A 24678-nucleotide genomic window follows, 5' to 3' on the forward strand; every position below is an offset into this window, starting at 1 on the left:
TGCCTGGAGAGGGTTAAAGTCACTGCTTGACCAGGTTAACAGGGTTTTGTCTCGAGAGAAAGTACTTTAAAAACCTTTCAAATATGCTAAATATCATTTTATTTATTTGAAAATTAGATTAAATCTTTGCTAATTGGTAAGACTTGGTTTTTATTCATTTGAATCACCAGTAATCAGCAGTGCTTTGAGCCCTTTCAGTTTTCCAAGACTTAGAATGGTATTTTAGTAGTATTAAAGTAATATTTCCTGAACCATATAATTTGAAAACCTCAGCTTATGAGCTAAAAACAACAGTTCCGTTTTAGCTGTGTTACCAACAACGACTTTAGACACCTGTTCAGCTGAACATATATTATACTTCAGGGATATCGAGCTGTCCATTCTACCTGCTTTGGTACAAATGAAAGTGGCGAGCAGCAGCTCAACTGGCAACTTATTAACGTCTACCAGATGCTCTGGGTTAAACTGCTGTCATCTGTGAAGTCGACAGTGATGTTCTCTGGCAGATACCAGTTCAGCTGCATAATCTACAGCTGTGAACACAAGTCTCACTAAAGGATTGCAGAACCCGATGAGACCCTTATGGAATCAATTTCTAACCGTTTAGTTGGACATATCCACCAGTAGCCCTCTGGACATAATTTGGTAGTGCTTCTGTTCTTCCTTGCACAAAGGAGCATATGCTGGTCCTTATGCGGCCCTGTCCAGGTGCCATCATGTAACACCCCATCTCCACACTCTTGAGACTGTTTTGGGAGAGACGACAAACTTTGCAGTGCCTGTGTATGTGTCATCCTGGGGGAGCTGGAAGAAGTTGGGACATGCCAGTCGAGCTGCATGGTCCTGGTGGTGAGAAGAGGGTGCAATAAAAGACCTGTCTCATGGTATCTTCTCCACACTCTTGAAACTGTGCTGGGAGACTGGGTGTGAAATGGATTCACACTGGTTTCTGCTCCCTACCTGGATAGATTTATACCCCTGACGTTTAAGTGAGCATGTGCAATACTTTGATCAGAATAATTGTTTTATTTTTAATCAATCTAGTTTTAATAGCTAGAAAGCGATGAAATTGCATTAAATCTTTGGCTTTTCTTTAAAAATTGAACGTCTCAACATCTTAAGATAACAAATAATCACTCAGACTTTCTAATTCAGGTTTATTTCATGATGATTTTGAACATTACATCATTATTTTGACTACATTGTACAAGTACATGCATTATTCAGTAAGTAAGAGCGCAGTTTATTTGATAAAAGATGTTGACTGGTGAAACAACTGTATAGGGTGTATGTAGTACCACAGGAGTTTTTGTCATATATTTTTAATTCCACATAGAAAAATTCTGTGTTCTTTTCTTTCAACCTCAAATATACATAGCTTAACAAGAAAACAACAAAATTATACATCTGGATTAAAGGCGGTACAAAAATAATTCCTCTAAAAACATGTTTGTGGACCATACCACAGCCAAAGCTCCTCACATCTGAGGAAAAAAGCACCTGCCTGGAACACTGTTCCTCAGATGTTTTCATCTCACTTTTAAGTTTGGTAGTTAGGCTCCTCTACACATGGATACTGAAGGTGTTAGGTTTCTAACAACTGCTGCCACTCATGCTCTAAAGCTGTGAGTCTTTGAAGCGGGAACAGCCAAGCAAATGTCACTTTTCAGCAGTCACTCTCGTGCTGGCCTCAGTTGGCCTGCTGGCGCCCGAGCCTGACGTCATAGGACACTATGTGGAAGTTGTCCCAACCAAAGAGCTTCCTCTGAGCCAGGCTGTAGTCGATCATGCTGTTGTAGCCGTACTTGTTCTTGAAGGGGATGGCCAGGTTCTTCCCCTGGCTGGTTTTGGTGTCGTACATGTAGTTGATGGTGGTTTCACGAGATGCATAACTAGCTACGGTGTACAGCTTGCCGCAGATAATGAAAGAGTTGGCCACAGAGTTCTTCCTGATGTTGGTTTCCCAGCTCTTCTTCACCCCCAGGCTTTCTGGGTCCAGCTGTGAGATAACGATTGCTCCCTTGGCCTTATTGGTGGAGTAGACGGCCCACAGCCCATTCTCGTCCACAGACAAGTCGATGTCGGTGTAGCCTCCCCAGGAGTATGGGAACTGGCCATGGAAGCCAGCGTGAGGAAGCTCACGGCGAGCTGCGACGCTCTCAGAAGCCAGGTCATATCGGATGAGAGTGCGGCTGTTGCGTCTCTGATAATACAGGGAACCTCTATACACAGTGGCACCAGTGCTCTCTAACAACTCCGGCAGCAGCAGGACCTACCGAGGGGAAACAAGAACAATAATCAAGATTTAATTAAGATCAAAGATGTGTTCCATCCTGAACATCAACCATGTGACACCTGCCTTGGATGGGAAGCCTTTAGAGAGTTGCTCCAAGTCCTCATACCCAAACATCTCCTTGACCTCAGCACCAATGGCATCAATGCGCCAGAGCATGTTGGGTCCGTAAGGAGAAACAGCCTCAGGGTCTTGCATCCAAATACCATATTTACCTGCTATATTATCAGCTTTCCTGTGAGTTACCGGCTCACCAACTGAAAGGAGCTCCCCACATCCTGCAAACAGGAAGGATAGAAATTACTATTATTTTCTCAAAAAACACAAATGTTCCCTGATAGTTAAACATTTAGGCCATGGGATCATTTAAGGTGGCTCAAACGAGGAGATCTACATGCGCATGACTGAGGGGTGACGACAGGAATCTGATCGAGGTCACGGTTTCTCCTCATGGAAGCAGACAACAGGTCTGGAGATGCAACTCGACAACAAGTCCAACTTTGCCTGAGTCACCATGACCAGAGCAGCAGCAGCTGTAGTACGACTCATCCTGCGCGGGAACTCTATGCTTCTCTTATTTGGAAAACGATAAGGCAGGCTGTATATTTACCACTTCCTTAAATACACCCTTGCTCTCAGGTTCAGGAAGTAAAGCCGGATTTAAGGTTAAATAGGAGTATGTCTTATAAATATACTGGTTAGTGTGGCCTCATCTAAGATCTAATGACTATCTGTGTTGACTGCATGTGTATTTTCATGATGTCCATGAAAAAGAAACTACCCCAGAAATGAGCGGTGACGTGGCTTTGGGAAGGTTCAAGCGTGTCATCGCTAGAGGTGCTTTCCCTCTACACTTAGAAGACAAATATGAAACTCAGGATTGCGCTCATACCTACAGACAGGCATGACTGTGGTATTCTCACCCCAAATGCCCCAGTATTAATAGTAGTATTTGCTTTGAGACTGTCAGCAGAGGTGGGGGGGCGAGTGTCATGTTTGGCAAGTCAGATGGATGCACGGGGAGAAGGGTGAAGGGAGGGAGGGAAGTAGGAGCTGTAAAAACTGGACACTTTAAAGGGTCATACTGGTGTGTTTGTACTATAAACCTTATAAAACGTAGTCATGGTGACATCATCCACTGGTTTATGAGCACCGTGTTTTTCTGGAGTCAGGAGTGACCATGTCGGGATGAGAGGATGAGAGGGTAGAGTGCTACAATATCATCTCTAGTAATCTACAGTATAATCTGTATGGGTGTGTTACACAGACACACATACCTGCTAATTAGACTAGAGTCTCACAAAAGTGGTGCACAAGACCAACACCAGGATCTCATAGGTTAATTTAAAATATTATACCAAAGGAGACAAAACATTAAACACAACCTATAACAATATAGTTTATATCAGGTGGAAAAGTTAAATAATATCTCACTGAGATAAAAATGACACAGAAAGAGAACAAAAATAAAAAAAAAACAATAAAAGTGAAATAAATAATAAGTATTGTGGTATTAAAACTCTTCAAAAGGCACAAACATGTTCAAGGAGTCCCGTTTAGGAACAAGTAAGTTATTTTAAAGAAAACCACTTTTTAAATGACCCACCGTACAACTGTAAAATATTTGTTTCCATTATTCCATTTTGCAACTAGTAGTTCAGTACTGCACAACATGCATTTAATTGGTGTGTATAGACAATATGTATCTACTGGTCTCTATTTGTGATTCCATAAATAGCAATAAGCCTCAGTTCAAATACACCATCCAACTACCTGTGTTGTCCTCGTTGCCACCTGGAGCGGGTACCTCTGTCACGGCAGCCTTCAGCTCCTGAAAACCCGGAGCTCCATACTGCCATGCTGAATCTGAACAGAGAGAGACCTGGGGTGAGCTGAAGAAGATACAGGAGACAGTGAAAGTTCTGCAGAAAAGTCATCTCACCTCTCAAATTGCTGCTGTCTTCCTGCCTGCTGGGTCTGGTCATGAGGCGAGACATCGGATTCAACCCTAAACACAGACAGGCACATCATAGGTTTTTGTTGCACACTTTTCTTGTAGTTGGAGAGAGTTTATGTATACCCAAATATGTCTATGGCATCAATGACAGCAGGGAATCTGACAGCAGAAAAGAAACACCCCTAAATGGATTCCCAGCTGCTCTGGAGTCAGACAGTCGGTAGATTGACCGACCATAACACACACATACATAACACACAAGTCAACACACTTGACACCCCGTTCCACCCCACCGTCAGCTCAACTTCAAACCACCCGTTTTGCTCTTCTTCCCCTATATCACTCTTCTCTTCTCTTCTCTTCTCTTCTCTTCTCCTTTTCTCTCCTTTTCTCTCCTTCATGAAATACTCAAACCTAAACAATGTCAAACAATAACTGCAAACTGTGTACCCCTCAGAAACTTGAAGACGTAAACACGGTGATGTTTACAAAAGAAAAAAAATGATACGCAGTCTATGTCTGGGTATGGCCGTCCTCTGGGACTAATTGCATGGGTGTGAGCATGTGAAAGCCGTGCTTTTCATAATCAAGCCTAATGATGCAGAGAACGTTTTCATCTGGAAGCAAATCTTGATTTATGATAAAGACGGGAAGAAGGATGGTAAATGACGAACAACAGTTGTGTTGTAAAAAACGTTCCCAAATGTTCCCAAAAATTAAAGGTTTTTAAAGCAAAAGCACCAGTCGTGATTTAACTGTAGCAGGAAGTTTAATGTCTGCCTCTGCTCTGAGGACAGTCCCACAGAGTAACAGCCATTTATCATCATCACAGGTAAACAGCCACATTCTCCTACTGTCTTTTCCCTAGTGTGTATGGCAGTGATTGCCATATGGGCCCTCATATCCTGCCTCTTTTGTTTGGGATGTCACTGAGTAAAATACCATAAACCTCATTAATTTCCCACCGGAGGATTTATGTGAGGATGGAGGAGTCTAATTGACCCCAGCTAGCAGACTTCGGCTCGGCTGCTGTAAACATTTTGCATCTGGATATTTATTCTTCCTGTATACTCATGAGTCAGTGTTTGAAGTATACCACACAGAAGATTTTCTTAAGCTGCAGTTCCTCTACCTGTTGCATGTGAAGCCCTGTGCCTGAGGCATCTTGCAAATATTATTTACTACTGCAAATCCTGCTGGCTGCACATTCAGGAAGTTGAAGAAACTCTTCTAAAAGACAATGAAGCAGACTGTATTTATTCCTCTCCTGTGACTTAAAACTAAAATAACCTTTTTCTATATAAATCTGACTTCTACTGCTTGTCTTCTACTGGCTTCATCGATTTTCCACCATTTTCAAGTTGTAAACTTTGATTTTCTTGGATCTTAGTTCAGCTGTCTACCTTAAAAAAGGTTTGTGTTATCACTTCCAGTGTAAATTCCATGTGAATATCTTTTTATAAGACCTAGAATAACATTACACAGTGCGGCTCGTATATTTTGAGTGGCAACTACTACTAGAGATCATAACCACTGCATGGGTTGTAAACAATAAAAAAATGTTCCTGTCAGAGTTTCCTTACTCCTAAACACAACCTGGTTTGACATTTATCTCTTCTCTCCTCCTGCATGTCTTCCTCAGACTCTGATCTATTCGACATCTGCCTGTCACCCTGAGGGAGCCTCTCTGTGTATTTCAGTCTGCAGGTGCAAACATGAGGAGCTCAGCAGATAGCCTGGAGTATGCAGGAGATAGAGCTTATAAGCTCTCCTGATGCACAGGGAGTAGGGATGTCTGGCAGGAATTAGAAAAGCAGGATTTACTGCTGATGGCAAGCTCAGCCTTAAAAGCAACTTACGATGAGAGCCAGGAGGGTGGACGGAGTGACGGCGTAGAAAAAAAGAAGAGAGTGCTTACCAACAATATTATGGCCATGTCAGTTCTACTTGTGTTTGGCCACTTATAACCTCAGTGGCTCTAAGATAACTTCTAAGCTCCGTGGAGCCCTCTAACCCCTGTTCTTGGCCACAGACCCACATCCTCAACAATCCCAGCCCACCAGCTATCATCAAAAGCCCTCAGATGAGATCTGGGCAAAGGAACAACCGCTTCCAGAGAGTGCATCACATTTCAGTCCCCCTTCCCTCCCCAGCAGAGCTATTCGCACACTTCTTGCCATGCAGAGGGAAACACCAGTCATAAAGAAAGCAACCTCTGCCCATAAATACTAAGCTGACCCCCTCTGGGCTGCGTGTTTATCATCCCTAAATGCAGTGCAGGAAGTGGGAAGCACAGAAACCTGAGCTGAGTGTAGCTGCAGACAAAAGGGGCAACCAAAACATTAACAGCATGCAAACAGGTGTGAATCATTAAAACATGAACTCACTGATGATTTAAGCAGTGACCATAAACAGACTTCCACACGATCCACATACATGAGCAGTGCTTTGGTATTTTGTGCAACTCTACATAGAAGAATTTGTTGTGTCATCCCTTCGCTGCTCTGATGCACCCAATATTCTTCACTGAAACGCTCATTATATATTTCAACTAAATGACAGCCTGTGTGCAGACAGTAGCTCCTTCTGTTGTGCATTTTAATTACTGATGTAGATATAAAATGACCTGGTAGATTTCTTTAATTTGATGATAAAAATAGGATATTGTCAAGTAAAGATATTCTTTTTTTATTTGCAAATGTTATTAAGCATTGCACGTAAGTATGTGGTGGTTCTCTTACCACTACCAGGTCTTTTTGAGACCCTGTCCTGCAGAGTGGGGCTGGGTGGGACCATGGGTGTCTGTTGAGGACAGGGTTTGTTCCTCAGCCTCTCTGTCTCCCTCCTCATCTCCTCCATTCGAAGCTGAAGCCCATTCAGTTCCCTCTCTAGGTGCTCCTTTTCGCTCTGCAGCAGGTTCCTCTCTCCAACAGCCCGGTTCAGTGCCTCCTGCAGCTCAGACTGAACTCTGGCTCCAGACCCTTGTTGAACCCCTGGGAGCCGAGAGTCCCCTGCACTCAGCTGGGACACCAGGACCTCCAATAGGTTGAGTCTGGCCTTCAGTCCTTCCACCTCCGGACCTCCAATTTGTGGGCAGCTGGACTCAACAGGGCTAGGAACCGTGAAGGTGTAGTGGCATCGCCCACCTCGGTCATTTCCCCTCCACAGAGTAGCTCTGTCCTGTGCCTCACCTCGCATCAGAAGACCGCATAAACAGAATGAGAGTAGAGCAAACATGTTTGAGACAGCTCACAGTTAACTCTAAAAACTTTTTCTTTCTTTTGCCCACTCTTGGATTTATTGTGGAATTATCCTAAACCTTTCGCAACTCCTAATTTCAACTGATGGCTTTCTTCTTCTTTTTTTTAAGTCTTCCCTCAGGTATTTTCTCTTTTTCTGCAGTTTTGCCCCTCTCCTCCCACTCTTGCTCTCTCCTCTGTCTCTCCTCTATAAACAGGTCTGCAACACTGAGCTCTCCCCCGACAGCTCACAGATATTTATACATTCTGGAGGGGACGAAAGGAGGGAAATGAAAAGGAGATGAGAGGTGTAGAGGAGGGAGGAAGAGAAGGGAGGGAAGAAAAAGAAAGTAAAGAAATACTGGTTGTTTTGAGAAAAAAAAAGTCTCATTCATGCACAAGCTGTTTATGCTTACAGATTTAGGAATCAGACGTTACAGCTTGCTGTCTTTTCATTATTTTCAATTACTGCTATAATTATACCTTTCATTGTGTAAAAGCCTCCAATAATATGCCTCATCCTGTGTGTCAAAGGCGATTTGCTTGACATTTCGGTCAATAATAGAGGGGAAAGCTTGTCCTTGTTGGATACAATTACCTTCTGAGAAGACAGTGTTCCCTTCCCAAATTGGAAGGGGGGGGGGGGGGGCGGGGGTGATGCAATCGGCAAGTAAGAGCCGTCCTCCTGAGTGGTCAAAGGTTATAAGTCCTTTGACAACTGGATACCTGACGTTGATCCCCATGAGTGAAAATTCCCAGCACTTGTTGCCTGAGTGGATTTGTTTCGGTCTTTTCTGACACACTGCCTGTAGTGACTCATTCCTACAGTTATCAGATACGAGGATAGCTTTAGAGAGCCAGAATAAAAGATCTGAAAGAGAAACACTCCAGGTGCAGATAAACATACTTTCCAGTCGAAACTAATCTTTACAGCTCTCAGCTCACCTTCATATCCTGCCTTTGTTTGCATTTCTTGAATCTCTCCTGGCTCCTTTCCTACTCCTCTTATTCTCATGCCTCCTTACTTTTCTATGTTCTCAATTCTTGACCTGGCAGATCACTCTGATGCCTAAATCGTCTACTTTAGGGATGCCAAAGGGAAAAGAGGGAAAAGGAGAGCCAGTCAGCTAGAAAGTAAACAAGATAAGACATGCAGACGTAATACTGCTTCTGGTAATACTTACTTGACACATTTACCTTTATCGAAGCAATGACTGGCTGGAAAGATGGATGAACAGATGAATAGGGTACACTATGCTTAAAATCAACTTTTCTTTTATGTGGTATTGTTAGATATTAATTTCATTAATATTTTCCAATAATTTAAATTAAAGAGAAGTTTAAAGGCGAAACCAAAAGAACCACAGGTAAACACTCACGAGGAGAATTAAAATAAAGAGCAAAGAGTCTCCTAAAACCACTGACACTATGATCTTCTGTTTGATCATTCTCAGATGAAGAGGGTGTGTGCTCGTTAACTGGCTGCCATATTATCCATTCTGCTTCCTTGTGGGTTTAATTCACTTTTATACGACTCATAAATTCGTCGCTATGCCCGGAATCTGAAGTCATCAGATATCAGCACCTTGCAGAGGACCAAAACATCCTCGGCTGCCAATGTGAGTGTGTCTCAGCAGGGGCAACGGATAAAAGTGTCTCATAGATTTAAGTAGTAGTGTGGCCCAAATCTTTTTTCCTGACCAGTAGCAAAATTCAAAACTCTAAGCTCTAACTCTTGACAGGGCAGCAGCTTTTACAGCCAGGACTTTACAGCATCTGTGATTACCATCGAGCAACATGCACCTTTATCACCACAGCTTTAACGACATTCAGGCAAGTGCATGACATGAAATGACCTCTCTCCTCTTCATAGCTGAAATTAAGTCATCCCCCCTACTGTGTGCATCACTAATGAGCACGAACTGGAATGCCATTTGCGTATGATCAATAAAAGGCAAGGTCCCTATGGGCCAATTTAATTCCTCCTCCTTTAGAAGACTTGGGTAGTGCTGGCTAAGTAAAGGGCAGAGCTGTCAGTGTGCGTTTGCGTCTACTGTCCAGGGAACGAGAGGCAGCGCGTCTGTCAGAACAATAACACCTCACGAGCTCCAGTCCCTCCAACTTTAGTGCCATCATGGGACGCCAAACTGCCAGTAAAGCCACAAGCCAATAAAACTGTCGGGTAATGAGAAGAGATAAAAGGACTTTGCAGGCTCTGTGAGCATGAGGATAGTTAAGGGTGTTTCAAAGTGGAGGTACAGCATGAGAATTACTTTTTCCCCCTCTATACATATTTCCCCATTTCCATCCATACTCATCTATTCTGACTTCCTATAAGACAGTGTACTAGTTCAGACCACAGCAAAGCAGACAAGTGCCCTTTAAAATCATTTTATTTCAGAGCAAAAAAAAGGATCACAGTCTTCAATGCAATGCCAGAGTATTATACATCATTACAGAATCAATATTTACAGCCAAAATAAATAAAAAAAAAAAAAGACCATGTAGAGTTAATTCCAGACAGTTACACCTACTCTTGTTTCACAGCTCAGCTTTCACCACATAAATCACCCCCCCTCCTTATAACGTAACCATACAGTGAACCATACAATCCCTCCAACGACGACGGGAACACCAGCAGCTAAACACTTGAGCGAATAAAAAATCGAAAACGGTGGAGAAAAAGAAAAAGACAGAAGCAGCCTATAAACCAAACAGAACCATCTGCAGCGTGAGAGATGATGTAATGTCACAAGCGGGAAAACAAATTTGACAGCTGTGACCAAGCTCAGCATCTGAGAACAGAATGGTTAGGAGACATTCATAACCTTGGTGTTTTGGTTTGACATGGTTCTTCTGTACACTAACAATCTATGGTGATATTTGTTACAGAGCAGGTTCTTGTATGAATACATGTAGTTCCTTTCTAGTCTCGTGTTTCTGTGAGAACGAGGAAAGATACCTGAAAAGTGAAAGCAGTCAAAGCCACTGAAATGATTAAGAAAGAAACACCACTTTAGACCCCACAGATGAACCTCAGATGTTCTCCCACCTTGTGATGGGCAGAAAACATTCTCAGTGTCCAAGCCTCAGAGTAAGTGAGCACACAAGGAAATCGTGGGCAGACATCAGAGGTTTATCTGCTGGAAGTTCACAGCCTCTTTATATAAGACTGCTGCAGCAGAAACAGACTGGCTAAACTAAGAGATGGTTGGCATCGATTCCCTGCCTTTACAATATCGATGTATATGATGCTACATGCAGGACTTGTTGTCACGTCCTGCATGCGATATGTATCATGGAATGGAGCACTCCTTCACATTGACTAGAGGGCTGAGAGGTTTCTCCCAAACAGCACTGGTGGAATATCTCCCCATTTTTTCCCCATGTGTCCCATTTCTGGAGCTTAGTTTCAAGTTGGGGATCAAACCAAGCCTTAGTACCGACCTCACTGTAGATTTATGTGAGAATACAGTGATAAGATCTGTACTAAGTGGAAAGTAGAGACCAGATCCTTGAGGGTATACAGGATGATACTGAAGAGGGTGTGGGAAGCTGGCTGCCGCCCCCTAGCTGGAGTGGAGGATTGTGTGCAGGGGTAGCTAGAGGAAGAGGAAGGTTGTTCCCATCCTCCTCCGAAGTCACTAGCGATATCGAAGAATCACTGGAACTGATGAAGAGAAGAAAAGAAAAAGTAACAGTAAGAGAGAAGTCCCGCGCACTTTGTAAATTTACACTCTGTTCATGTATTTGGTATAATACTTACTAATGATAATCAGCAGGAGAGCAACCACCACCAGCGCAATAATCATCTTCATCTGAGAGAGAAACCACACATTAGACACAGAACACACAACGGTGAACATCTCCCGTGGAGGACCAAAAACTGTCATAATCGTAAATACATGCAAAAAAATAACTCATTAAATGCATTAAAAATAACACTAAAAGTTAATGTAGGCATTCATTAATATGTAAAATGTTCATATAATTTGTATAATTTCTCCTTCATTATCCAAATGAAGGGCGCTATCATGGGGTTCAATGCTTTGCCTATTTGTAGATCAACTTTGGAAATAGCTACTTGCAGACTACAAATAACTACAGAACTTAAAACTTTTGCTAATCAAGCTGATTTGCTAGATTACCTCCTCATTTCCATAATGAGCAGATATTTAAATGTTATCTGTGTTGCATTTAAATATATATATTAAATAAGAAATGGATGCCCCACCTTCATATCTCTCCACCACATCCTCCTGTGCAGCTGTTTGGCTCGGCTGCTGAAAGCAGAAGCGTTGTCCGATAGGCTCTCTGCAACATCACATGATTACGGCACAGATGAGTGAAGGACACGTGAGGAGGGAAGTAAATCGAAGAGGACAAAAAAAAAAAAAAAAAAAAGGACATCTGTTTATTAGTAAAGTAAACAATAAGCTGAATATTGTTTTCATTTTCAAACTGGATAGGGTCACTCAAGTTTTTTGGCTCGGTGTTGTGCATGTGTAGGAGTTATGTAAGACTTAACTGTGATGGTGAAGTCACTCCTCTAAACAGCTTTTTTTTTTTTTTTAAAACCAACTCTATTGGCATCAATTGTTGTACAAGTTCCCACATTAAAACACAATGGAGCAAAAACACATTTCCTCCAGCCCTTCTCCAAACGACTCACCCGCACCGCCGATTTTCTGTTTCTTGGGTACTGTTGTTAACTTTATGTTTATGCATGATAACATGAAGGTAGGGTTGAGCTCCCTAGTGTGCACTGTATTACTTATCTAAGCTTGCGTCCCTATTTAAAGTCTTTGTCTCTGCTGTTTCCATCTCCATGTTTACAACCTGTCACCACTACAGAGCAGTGCTCAGGCTTCTAAAAAGACTCTTGTGGAATTTAACCACAGACTACCTGCACATGGGTCAGAGGGCAAACTGCTAGTGTCGATTACATGATTGTAAATTTCTCACGTAAACGCAGAAGGAAGGCTGAAGGGCGACAGGCACAGCGAAGCCACAATTAGACACAGACATGTCCACATGCACAAAGACTCACATCAAAGACACACAAAGATGTGTTCCAGATGTGCGTCATTGTCTTGCTTGTCTGGTCAACACAATAGACCTAAGCTGGAGTACAATGTACAACATCTGTGTGTGTGTGTGTGTGTGTGTGTGTGTGTGTGTGTGTGTGTGTGTGTGTGTGTGTGAGACACCAAAAAGGGGAAAAAAAAAAAAAAAAAAAAAACAAGTGCAATGCAGCAATGTGTTTTCATTAGCGGCGAAAAAGATGAGCTGTGCGTGTCCAACAAAGAGCAGTAAGAGCACAGAACCTGTCGAACGCTTTAAGTTGCATACCTGGAAACAGTTACACAAGGATGCATGCAAGGTATTTTTAACATTGCATGTATGGAGCCTATTCACATGCCATCGTTGCTACTGCACACCCGAGTGTGTGCAGTAGCAACTTTGCATAATGTTAATGCTTTTATCCTTGTTAAGAGCCAAAACATATTTAATATTTTAAGGTTTACAGAAATTGTTCCATTTAATTTACTTAACACACCGACACAATGTAAAGGTAGGATATCTTCAGTGCACAGTAACACTTGGCTGTTTGTTTGACTTTGGACCTTCTTACCAGTTGAATACATCTGTTAAAAACTATTCTAAATTAGTCTCACACTGTAATGAGAGCTAACCACATGCTTGCATTACCGTTAAAGTTGAGGGCATTCAACTTTAAGGTTGTTTGCATGCTACGAATGTCCAAGCCTCATTAGTAAATGACTTTCTTCTGAATTTGATGCACATAGCATCAAATTTATTAAATACCTAGGTAACCCAAAATAAAATAAGTCTGTAGGGTCTTTCTGGAAACTAAACCTTAAAACAAACAATAATAGTAATGGTATTTCCTGCCTTTCATGCTTGAGTAGTGCACACATGTCTGGTAAATATGCACACGCGGTGGCTGGTGTGTCTCACCTGACTTGTCCTGCAGGTCATCGAGTCGCTCGCCCCTCTCTATCACCTTGGAGATGTTCTCCTGCATCACATCAATCACCTCGTCGACCTGCGACTGCACCCTGAGGACACAGAATCACAACGGTAGGACCGGTCTTATTTTGGTACAGTAGAAAGATTCTCTATGTCTGGCCTTGTCCAGCTGGCAGACAATGAAAAGCCTGACAGCCTCAGCGTGACCTGTCTGCACCTGTTAGGTATCTGCAGCATTAAGTTCAAATCCTTTATTTATACTACTCATAACTGAGTATGGCATGAGTAGTTCACATTACCCTTAGGTCACCCTTATTTTAGAGTAATACCACTTGGAGGCCTGCATGGTTAACAAGCGGAAAGAAGTTGGCAAGGAAACTCACGAGGGAGGAAAAGTAATGATATAAAACTGTGGAATTTCTCTCTATAACAACTGTCTGCTCTCACTCACAATCAAACTGACTGTTTCAAACAAAAGCTCTGCAGTAAATTATCAGACTTGGCTTTCAGCTTGATTGCATGCTGAAGGTAGTATACAGTCATAAGCCAGAGCAAAACAAACAAGAAAGAAAGACATAAAAGAAGTATGAGCTGCCATCATGACACATAAACAACTACAGTGACCACAGCGGTTAAGGTTCAAGAGCCCCGTGAATTTAACATTCGTCAAATGTGCAGCTATGGCATCTAGTTTCATATGCTCACAACAATAACAAACTATAAAGTATGAATGGAGTGTGGAGAAACGAGTCAGAGTGCGAGACGATCTAAACAATGACCTCCTCTGTTCTCTGTTAGTCTGCAGAGGGACTGAGACATCCTGAGAAGGTTACACAATAACCTGCACATGATGGGTTCTCTTACACAATCTGGTAATAACCAGCAGCTTTTGGTAAACATTACGAACCATAGTTACATAACACCAATATCAAAACCAGTAATGGAAATACTACTCTGACCTCTGATTCTTTGTTGTAATGAGGTATGCATTTGTACTTACTGCTTGATTTTGTCATTCTGAGGTCCAAACCTGGGTCCTGTTGGCCCTCTCCTGAAAAACAAGCATGGATGAAGTCAAATGTACAGACTACAAGCATGAATTGTGCTGATTAGTTAGTGTACTATGCTCTAACAATCAATATTACTCCCATAGACTGGCTGCAACTTTAGACTGGCTATTAAACTTTCTCAATTTGGTGGTTGGTTGTTTTCTCCATGCTCTAAAACCTGGTCAGTATATGTCAGAAAAACATAACATCTTCACAACCTGATTCATCTGAGCAAATTAATGCTCTACTGTTTGAAATGCAACTTAATTTTAAATATCTAATGTATTATTAATAAATTAATTAACAAACACTCACAGAAAGAAGTCTTCCTCCTCATCAGAGTCCTCCTCCAACAAATTCCTCTGTAAAAGAGAAAAAGGTCAGAGGTCACAGAAGTTGGGACTATTGCCTGTCTGATATCTACTTTGGATAAGGAGGGACTTGGTCAGAGCGCTAGTCTATAACCAATATTAAAGCCTGAGCAGATTGCTGAGGAGTAGTCCTGGTGACGAGAACTCAAGAAACTGGATGCACTTTATTCACCAAAAGGCCACAATGCTGCTTTAGGGATCAATGACAGTCTTTGACTTACTATCCTTCGAAGGTCAATACAGTGAATACAACATTAGCCCAGTGCATCGATCAGCCAAAACATTAAAACCACTAACAGATTGTCTAAATACAGTCAAACTGATCAGCTTGTTAAAAAGCAGTTGTTTGCTAGGAAACCTTGGGTCCTGGCAATTAATCAACATGTTACTTTCACACCTGAACACCCTGCCTAAACACTGATGCCAAAACAGCGCAACCCCATAGCAGCCCACTGCAGGATAATAATCCCCAGCACACTGCAAGAAAATCACCCAGGAATACAACAAGTCTGACTAATGCAGGCCCCATCCTACAAAATTCAAGTTCCACAGGATCCATGCTACAACGGGCCAAAGTTACAAAGGGCTCCAATATCAGGCTGTTGTATGGTGGCTGAAAAGTAGAGATGGACCGATCCGATATTACGTATCGGTCCGATACTGACCTAAATTACTGGATCGGATATCGGAGAAAAATAAAAAAATGTAATCCGATCCATTAAATATCACGAAAGCACCTCACAAAACTTGCAACACGCCGTAACTCACCTCAGAACGTTAGCACGTTGGAGCAGTATGCATCACGTGATAGAGCGGCTGTGGCATGCGGGACCTGTCGGTGCTCTGGATAGCATGTGGAGCTTCGCTAGCAACCCGGCATTTCATCTCCGACAAAGTTATCCCGAGAGAAGTAAAGCAAGTGTGTAAGTCCATCTCTGAATGTTTGTAAAGCATTCCTGCGTTAAGCTTAACAAGCGACTGCCTCTCCTGCTGCTACTTCAATCATGAAACTGCTTAACGATCAGCTGATCGGCTTTTCTGTCGCGAGTCCGTGTCTCTAGTTTGCTTTTGGCCCACTTTGCACCAGAAAGAGGAAACCAGGGGCTGAACAACAGCAGCACGTTTAAGCTTGATCAGCTGTTGTTAGAATGTATTTAATATTACTTTCTACTCGAGGATCTTTTTCTACGTAGCTGACGCTGGTAACTGTGCAGGGGCGGATCTAGCAAAGTTTAGCCAGGGGGGCCGATAGGGCATTAACAGGGAAAAGGGGGCACAAAGACATACTTTTCTTTCTTATTCTCATTTAAAATGTCTAGCTTTTAATAAATAATTATCTGACACCCAAAGTTTTAATTTGATGTAAAATGAATAGAAGTCCATTACTGTATATAGTAACTATTAAGTCTAATATATATACCCTAGTAAGCTATAGTACTTTTTCCTTTGGGAAGGTACCATCTGTGCAGTCTGCAATTTTGTTGAAGAAAGATGTTGAATCTATTTAATATTTCTTGAAAAATAATTGATTTCTGTGTATTTTTTTTCACACTGCATCAAATTAAGGTTGATTACGTCGATTAAGCATCATGAGGTGGAGCGTGAGGGGTGGTTCCCTATTTTTTATTTATTTATTTTTGTTGTTGCTGGGAGTTGGAACCCTATTAGTTAGGTTGCTTAATATTTATGCTAAGTACTCTTTAAAATACCAGAATAGGGAGGATGGTGCAGGTTTAAGTTTATTAGATTGATCAGTATTGCTGAACTATGAAATTTTTTTTTTTTGCATACAGGTATAACAGAATAGCTTTAGTGTAGTTGTTGTTTTAAACTTGAGTATGAACTTATACAAAATGCAACAAGATATTTAAAAAACAGTTTTGTTGATTAAAAAACACTATATCGGATTCATATCGGTATCGGCAGATATCCAAATTTATGATATCGGTATCGGTATCGGACATAAAAAAGTGGTATCGTGCCATCTCTACTGAAAAGCAAAAAAAAAAAAAAGCTGAATTTCTGCTGGCCAAAGCCCAATAAAAACTCCTTCATCTGTTCTAAGTAGAGGTTGTTAGTGATGACCCAAAATAAGGGCATCACTAAAATAATGCATAATAATTGGAGGAACACATAACCAATATGTGTGTGTAAACACACTGCCTACTTACAAAGAGCTATGTGACTACTAAAACAGACACCCGATGTGTTTTCTTGTCTTATTTCTAAGACAGGCTCAATACAAACCCAAGCTTCTGTTGCATGACTGGCTGAATTCAGGCACACCATTAACTTTTCCCCAGATTTTGTTTTCCAGCCTGGTGCCTTGTTATTACTGGCCAGGTGGGCAGTCGTCACAGTGTGCAGCAATAAAAGTTCAAGTCTGTTGATCTAAGAATGTGATGTGTGAGAGCAGCCACTACATTACACAAGCACTGGAGTGAAATGGTTTCAGAGCAGGACGATCATTATGCTATATCACTACCCTCACCTATGGTCATGCTCTTTAGATAGTGACTAAAAGAATGAGAGTGTGAATTCAAGTGGCAGAAGTAAGCTTTCTCTCAAGGGTGGCTGGCCTCTTCTTTATATTCAAGAAGGGCTCGGAGTACAGACGCTGCTCCTCCACATCAAAAGGAGCCAGTTGAAGTGGTTGGGATGCCTCCTGTGTGAGATTTTCCAGGCATGTCCTGCCCGAAGGAGGCCACAGGGTAGACCAGGGACACACTGAAGAGATTATATCTCTCAGATAGCCAGGGAATACCTTAGTGTTCCCCTGGATAAGATGGAGGACTAGGATAGGGAGAGGGAGGTTTGGGTGGCTCTGCTTAGGCTGCTACCCCAGCGAACCGGATAAGTGGAGGAAAATGGATGAATGGATGGACAATCAGTATGCTGAGAATCCAACATAAAAATTTACAGATCAGATAAAAAAGTAAAAAGAAAAGGATGGGACAAACTGTCTGGCATCTTACGGTGAATTACGCCACAATATCCCTGCAGTGACGACAAGTCTGAGCCACTGCTGGCTGTAATCAGGTCAAAAAGCACTCTGGTGTAAATTGTTAATTATAAAGAATAAGTGAGGACAGCTGCATTGAATTCTCACAGGAGAAGAGAACGAGTCTGTTTCTTATTGGACTGAAGGCAGGTGGACTTTATCCACTGCTACTAGATACTACACAAGAAAGGTAATCGATATTAAAACCCAACAGTGTGAAATTTTTATGAGAAAGATCAATTACATTTGAATTTCATTACCTTAGCAGTAACCAAGGTTAAAATCTCAATTCTTTCAGCCATGGCATTCACCTTCTAATAACTGCGGCGCCTATGGATGCACTGTAGTGTCAATTCTGCCAGTCAATGTCGAGCCAATACAATTTATTCTCCTGTAAATAACACGGCATCTGCAAAAAATCTGTGGGAATGGTGGCCATATGATCATAAAATGCTTTATAAGTTAAGGCACTAACAATCTCCTTCTGTACAAACGTCTTTCTTTCTTTCCATTTGAGACAGCAGACGTGAAGGAAACTGTTAGCAATTATTGTAAGACAGGAGGCCGGGCACTGAAGGAAAAGCATGGGAGGTTATTTTGTTATGCAAGCCTCCCGGTAAGCTTTGCTTTGATCTCAGCTCAGCACAACAGCAAACAGGATGACACAGAGGAATGAACACAATAAAGAATAGGAGGGAGGACAGGGGAGGTGCAGGTGCGTGGGACGGGGTGATCAACCTGATGAGAACCAGACATTTGGCCGTAGCAGTTTCTAAAGCTTCACCCCTTAAAAAAAGTCGCTTTGGTTCTCTCCCCTTATTTTTGTTGTTTTTCCATTATGACTAATCTGACAAATAAACTTGGAAAAATCTACATCTGATACGGGGCTTTTTCTTGCTCAGGATGGGCTCAATCAGTCAATCCACAGTAAAAGTAATGTGTTACCCTATGAGATAGAAGTCCAGCATGTCCAATACCCTCTTGCCTAACATCTGAAGGAACAGGCTCCATCTCTCTCCAACCATGAATGGTATAAGTGGTTAAGAAAATATACTACATGTCCTACTTTACTTCTCTAACTGCAGATGCAATTTGTTGCAAACCCAAATGCCAAGCACCAGCTCCTTCATGTCTATTTGTGTCTCACCCTCTCGCTGCGAATGGATCCCGTGACCTCATCGTCATTGAGGTGTCGTTTAAACTTCGGTGGCATGTTGTCTTCAGGCTGCTCCTCCCGGTCTGGCTCCCTCTGTAGGGCAGGAGAAGAAAAATCATCAATGAAGCTTTACCACACTGTGGGAGAACTTAAAACAGAGTTAGATACCTGAATTGAGAAGATTTCAGTATTGGTAAGAGGAAAGGAGTTACAGACATAACCACATGCAGAGTTTACAAACATACTGAGAATCTAAACATTATAAATGACTAAATGTGAATTCACGGTTCAGCAATACAACTCTATTTGTTTGTTTAGCTACTTTATTTCACTCTTATTGTTCTGGATATATTGAGCCACTTTAATGCAAGACATCTGTATTCTATTTTATTCACCTGAGCTATTTTACTTTACATAGCCTGTTTACTGTATCAGGTTTAGGACTCTCAAGAGTGTAGCTCAAGATAACTGATTATTGCAGTCCCCAAAGTAATTGGATGTGATGTTGGATCAGATATTGAGTTTCCAGCTTCTCATATACAAGAAACATAATATTTTTTTAAAACAGTCCAAAAACAGATATCTTATTTTCTGTTTTAAATCCAAATCCTTCTGGTGGAGCAGGTGTTGAGTCTCACTAGATATGAAAGGAAATGTCATCATTGCTCTCCATGTAACACGGAAATGGAAAACATGCTGTTCTTCCAATTAAGCACCCTGGAGTCTGTGTTTGGGTGTTTCATGCTCCAAAGAGCGAGACAAAACACACACAGATGCCTCATTAAAGGGCCTCTGTGACACTGAACTAAACAACATGTGACCCTCAGTGGTAATATAATCACAAACACACACAACCTCTGCTAACCCAACAATACAACTTATACCATTGAATCCAGCTAGTTCTGACACAGTGGCTTTCTCAGATTCTTTTTCTGGCACTGCAGCTGGAAAACTGGGCCTTTCAGCGGTCAGGAGAGGAGAAGAGCTTTCCAGTAAACAGAGAAGAGAGGCAGGGGACAGATCTGAAGCAGGAATAGTGTGAAGAGAAAGAAGCCAGAGTTACATCTATGTAACATGTTAAGGCTCAGGCAGGAAAGCAGGATGAGTCAATTTTAAAAAACAGAAAAACAGAAAGAAAAGCAGTAATTTATTACATAAAGGAAAGGCTTGGTTTCAAATTGGAACAAAAGACCTGTGGAAATTGCTTAATGTTGGCTGTTGATTATTAATGACCCTAATCAATTAATTGATTGCAACTTTACGCAAACAGAAGAAGAATGAAAAATCAACCCCACAATCAATTTCTATCAAGGGAGGAATACCAGATGAGTAAAGCTTGGCTTGGGGTTAGGGGTTAACCCTTAGCTTGGCCGATTTCCCCCCCCCCCCCCCCTTTTTTTCTATTACATGTAAAGTAATAGCTTTAAGGGTCCCTCAGTTTAGCAAAGGAGTAAAACTGAACACTCAAGCTCACAATCTCATAAGCTAATTAACATTATATCACAGCCGTCAACAACTTTAGCAGGTCGAGCTATTTGACAACCTAAATCTTAGCAAATAATATTCCTGTCAACCTAATTAACAATGAAGCTTCAACTCCACAATACGAAAAACAATTTAAAAGCTACTATAGCTTAGTTACACTCTTCTTTATTATTTTACCTGTATGAAACAGGCCGCTTAGCTACCAAGCTAAGCTAAGGATGCTAACGCGGCTACCTGCTGTTTTCCACAGGATCCGCCGCTCGCTCGAAGCAGGTAAACTCCTCCACACAGAAACTCAGAAATTAACACGAAGGCTTAATGCGACTTTACGGATCTGTTTGATTCATCGCAAATGCTATCAATGACCATGAAACACGATGATCATTGTGGATGTCAGCTCTCCTCGTCCTATCTTTGCTCGGTCTGAATCAGCTGACCAGGAAATCAACACAAACAGCTGGTGGAGGAGGAGGAGAGAATGCCGCAGATGTTTGACGGCCTGCGGAAAATGTTTTACCTTACGTTCTTTTGAGAGTGAGTGAATAGTGGAATTGTACAGCGCTTTGAGAGCCCCGAAAAGCGCTATATAAATGCAATCCATTATTATTTTATGCAGTAAATATTCCACTTCTACACAGAAAGTTCAAATGGGATCAAAGTGATATATTTTTGGAAAGAAGAAAAATCTGGTCTCTTCAAAGAAACAAATAATTTTACCAATGTATTTATGGTGCCTTTACCTTATTTATTGCAAACAATCACCAGTGCTGAGACAGAGAATTGTGCCAAGGGTATTGCCACTTGTTTCTTCAAATAAATACGATAAAATAAGTTTTAGCTGATCTATAAATAGACAGGTTCTTCCGCTCTTTCTGTACATGCTTTCTTCCTTGTTACATTTGGGTTGCTTAAAAATGTTGAGCTGATAACACTGACAACTTCACATTTTCAAACAAAAAATACGTTATTTTTTACTCACAAAGGAAAAGACTGAGTCGTTTCTTTCCCACAAATCCAATTGAGACCAAACATAATTAATATACCCAACATCTTTTAAAGGTACAATCCACCCTCCCAAAAAAAGTTGGAAAAAAAAGTTGAATCCGTATCCAAGGTGTAATTTATCACATAAAGGCAAAGTCTGATTTCAAATTGGAACAAAAGACCTGTGGAAACTGCATAGTTATGGCTGCTGATTATTAATGAACCTAATCAATTCATGCAACAAAAAAATTAATGTAAATCAATTTATCCATCTTTTTACCTCGTTAAGGGAGTCTTTTGTTTATTTGTGTCATTTGTCATTTGTGTCATTTCCAGGTAATTTGAAAGAAAGTTGAATCTGGCTATGAAACAGAAAGCAGGAGTGGGATCATATAAGTTTATACTTACTTTTATGCAGATGAATAATATATTGGGAACTTTGTTTTGTTGAACGTCCACGTCATTTGGACATTCAGCATTTAAATGTTCGAATTAAACCTACTTATATCTTTCTTTCTTTTTTTGCTATGTATGTTATGAGCTTTAAAACAAAATCAGAAATTTTAGATTTTTATTTTTTAAGTTTATTCTGCGAAATCGTCTCTGTCGAGGTCTGCCACACCTGTAGGTGGCAGCAGCGTGTTTGTTATAATGGCAAAAAAAAAAAAAAAGCCACACGCGCAAGAAGAAGATTAAGTTTTCACCGGAACCACATTGAGCGTGCAGTGGGAGGTGAGTTGGTGAGCTGCAGATGTGTGTTTATAAGCTTCTTTTTTTTCCTTTACAATTTTTGTTAAGTAGGTGGTGTTTATATGGGTGGAGACGGTCTCACCTGTGGTGTTTCTTTCTGTTTACAGGCTTCACAGAGAAATGCAGAGTGCAGCAGGCAGCGCTAACGAGGCTCATCCTCTGTTTGGAGGAGCCCTGTCAGCTGTGATCCCTCACAGCGCCACAGACATCAGCGAGCTGAGGGAAATCCCGGACAACCAGGAGGTGTTTGCCCACGCCCACACAGACCAGAGCCTGATCGTCGAGTTGGTGGAGTACCAGGGTCAGGTGGCTGACCAGGATGCAGCCAGGTACCACTTTGAGGACATCGCGGGTAGCAACAAAGCTCTGGAGCCGGGGGCTTTTGAAGTGACCAGTGTTGTGGCTCTGCCCAAATCTGAGCTGTCCCTGTCAGAGTGCAGCACTGCGTGGATGCTGTCTGGGACTCAGTGCGTCTCTAAGTTCAATGAAGAAGCAAGGAATTCAGTGACCATCCACTTGGGCCTGTTCCGTCTGCCGCAGTTCTCCACAGATGTCCTCATAACATTTAATGACCCGCAGAGTATCAGCCCTGAGAGCAGCAGTGCCTGTGCAGTGGGGACACACCAACAGCCCTGGATGGTGAAGGACTTCCAGCACCTCGTACAGACTCTGACTCTGCATAACCCTGGGGTCTTCGGGTAGAGCAAGTCCACTTTTATGATGTGGTGTCTCTCGGTCTCTCTCCCTGGGGGACATTAACAACATTTTTAAAAGGCAGGCTGGTTATAGACTATATTTTTGAAATTCTGAGCTTATTCTGTTTGCATCAAATGTCACACAACACATCTCCCCCGGTGGAATAGACCCTTTATTTAAAGCCACCTTCCCCCTATACCATAATGCAGTTGCTATCTTTTTAAAAAGTGCTATTATGGGGGGAAATGCTTTGTTGAATAACCTCATAGTTAAACTTTTTTAAATCTCTCAATCAGTTCAGTAGTTAATTACATATTTTAAGAATATTTTATGCATGGCGTCAATGCTATGGTCTGTTTTAGGGCTGAGATATAGTCAGATGTATGTTTTGATGCAAATAAAGTTTTCAGAGAGCAGCAGTCATGCTTCTTCCCTGAAACACAGGAGTCCCTGTTATGCTTTGTTCTATTTAAAAACTGTACTATTGTTTAGTTTTATTTAAAGTTCAAATGATTGGTATGTACCATGCCACTATATTCTGTAGTAAATCTCACATATTGGATTAATATGAGCAAGTTATCGTTCATTTGAAGACATTTCCTTTCCATGTAAAGGTACAGTTGGGTCTTGAAATGTTTACAAGGTGATAAAATTTCAAAATCAACTTTAATTTAAGGGCTGAAACAAAAACAATTAAATGTTGAAAAAATTAATGACTTTATTATACATGTCTGGAATTATTTGTCTCATTCTCTCTGTATTTTACTCTAAAACACTGCTGTTGTACTCAAGCATGTTTTATGCAGACTTACTTATTTTATTTAAACTTTATTTATACAGGTAGTCCTATTGAGACTCAGTGTCTCATTTACAAGAGAGACCTGTTTCAGACAAGACACAAGTAAATTAGAAATGACTAACGAAGAGAAATACCTTATTCTTATGTATAAATCGCAGTCTTCCCCTTAGGACTACTTGATTTTAAGTTTGTAACACCCAGCTTCTGATATGCTCTTTATACTGGCTGTTTTTACAGTACAGTGGTGATAAAAGTAGTGCCAAAAGTCATTGTACAAGTCAGAAGGTTTTGGCTAAAATTAGATCCCAACATCTCTCTGGAGAAGTTAAAAACAGGAAAATATTCATGGAGCCCTCTGTGCCTCCACAGAGAGCTCCATGGTTTTGTCATAAACAGTGAAAATGGAGAGGAGCAGTCCCAGCAGGAATATGTATTAGGTCAACTGTTTCCATCATGCACACCAGTGGCCTCATGGTGGATTAATTCATTAGTCTGAACCCTAAAATCCCTTGGAGACACTTCATTCAAGAGTGAGTTTGGTGAAACCAAATTTATAGAGTGGAATATGGCCTCTATTAAGTGTCCTTCTGCAGTCAGTTTTTTTTTTTAGATTTCAGCATTGTAAGTCATGTGGTGTATAATCAAAGCCTTTTCCAGGTACACGTGTTATTGTAGGAAGAAAAAAATATTTTTAACTTGAATCTGCTGTTAAATAAAACTTGTCACAGCAGGAGAATTCAGGTGAGTCGTGCATAACAAATAAAAATGAAGTAAAGTCTGTCTCCCCAGTGCCACATCAAGCCCTCCCTCTCCTCTGGCACAACCACGACTGATTAAGAATCTCGTAAAGTCAGGCGTCCTTTCCTCTCAGTGATCCCTAAGCAGCACATTCCTTCTTTAACCA

General features: G+C 41.3%; 3 protein-coding genes across 10 annotated transcripts; 1 reads left to right on the forward strand and 2 right to left on the reverse strand.

Annotated features, from left to right (window-relative positions):
* Positions 1-1150: 1150 nt before the first annotated feature.
* Positions 1151-7790, reverse strand: myoc (myocilin). The gene is made up of 5 exons (XM_085447216.1): positions 6992-7790; positions 4236-4301; positions 4067-4159; positions 2360-2571; positions 1151-2272 (listed from the first exon to the last, which is right to left on the reverse strand). Exons 1-5 carry the CDS (start codon positions 7485-7487, stop codon positions 1691-1693), a joined length of 1449 nt encoding a protein of 482 aa, XP_085303342.1. The 5' UTR covers positions 7488-7790; the 3' UTR covers positions 1151-1690.
* Positions 7791-9864: 2074 nt separating this feature from the next.
* On the reverse strand, positions 9865-22952 carry vamp4 (vesicle-associated membrane protein 4). Of its 5 annotated transcripts, none has more exons than XM_085447223.1 (9): positions 20780-21021; positions 19945-20082; positions 19052-19153; positions 14848-14894; positions 14484-14534; positions 13472-13572; positions 11724-11803; positions 11256-11307; positions 9865-11159 (listed from the first exon to the last, which is right to left on the reverse strand). In XM_085447223.1, the coding sequence occupies exons 2-9, from the start codon at positions 19945-19947 to the stop codon at positions 11134-11136; spliced, it is 462 nt and encodes a 153-aa protein (XP_085303349.1). In that variant the 5' UTR covers positions 19948-20082; positions 20780-21021; the 3' UTR covers positions 9865-11133. The 5 variants fall into 5 exon arrangements, with proteins under 5 accessions (XP_085303349.1, XP_085303348.1, XP_085303352.1 ...); XM_085447222.1 differs by having other exon boundaries at positions 20723-21021; XM_085447226.1 differs by lacking the exons at positions 19945-20082; positions 20780-21021 and adding an exon at positions 22362-22952.
* Positions 15699-23696, forward strand: rangrf (RAN guanine nucleotide release factor). 4 transcript variants are annotated; one of them, XM_085447220.1, is made up of 2 exons: positions 15699-15826; positions 22387-23696. In XM_085447220.1, exons 1-2 carry the CDS (start codon positions 15699-15701, stop codon positions 22979-22981), a joined length of 723 nt encoding a protein of 240 aa, XP_085303346.1. In that variant the 3' UTR covers positions 22982-23696. The 4 variants fall into 4 exon arrangements, with proteins under 4 accessions (XP_085303346.1, XP_085303344.1, XP_085303345.1 ...); XM_085447218.1 differs by lacking the exon at positions 15699-15826 and adding an exon at positions 22197-22261; XM_085447219.1 differs by lacking the exon at positions 15699-15826 and adding an exon at positions 22219-22269.
* Positions 23697-24678: the final 982 nt, after the last annotated feature.

The sequence above is a fragment of the Copadichromis virginalis genome, linkage group LG23 (genome assembly GCF_057382275.1).
Source record: "Copadichromis virginalis isolate Kocher_CV1m ecotype Utaka linkage group LG23, C_Virginalis_male_GT1.1, whole genome shotgun sequence".
Taxonomy (NCBI): Eukaryota; Metazoa; Chordata; class Actinopteri; order Cichliformes; family Cichlidae; genus Copadichromis; species Copadichromis virginalis.

Bases quoted from the DNA above. Each gene is read 5' to 3' on its own strand.
- myoc (XM_085447216.1), bottom strand. From the start codon at position 7,487: ATGTTTGCTCTACTCTCATTCTGTTTATGCGGTCTTCTGATGCGAGGT. The intron at 2,572-4,066 runs GTAGTTGGATGG...TCCTGTTTGCAG, and splicing joins TGGCAACGAGGACAACACAG to GATGTGGGGAGCTCCTTTCA. The intron at 2,273-2,359 runs GCAGGTGTCACA...TCCCCTCGGTAG, and splicing joins CTAAAGGCTTCCCATCCAAG to GTCCTGCTGCTGCCGGAGTT.
- rangrf (XM_085447220.1), top strand. From the start codon at position 15,699: ATGCATCACGTGATAGAGCGGCTGTGGCATGCGGGACCTGTCGGTGCT. The intron at 15,827-22,386 runs GTAAGTCCATCT...TTCTGTTTACAG, and splicing joins GAGAGAAGTAAAGCAAGTGT to GCTTCACAGAGAAATGCAGA.
- vamp4 (XM_085447223.1), bottom strand. The intron at 14,895-19,051 runs GTGAGACACAAA...TCTCTTTTACAG, and splicing joins GATCCATTCGCAGCGAGAGG to AGGAATTTGTTGGAGGAGGA. The intron at 11,804-13,471 runs GTGAGACACACC...GTGATGTTGCAG, and splicing joins TGACCTGCAGGACAAGTCAG to AGAGCCTATCGGACAACGCT.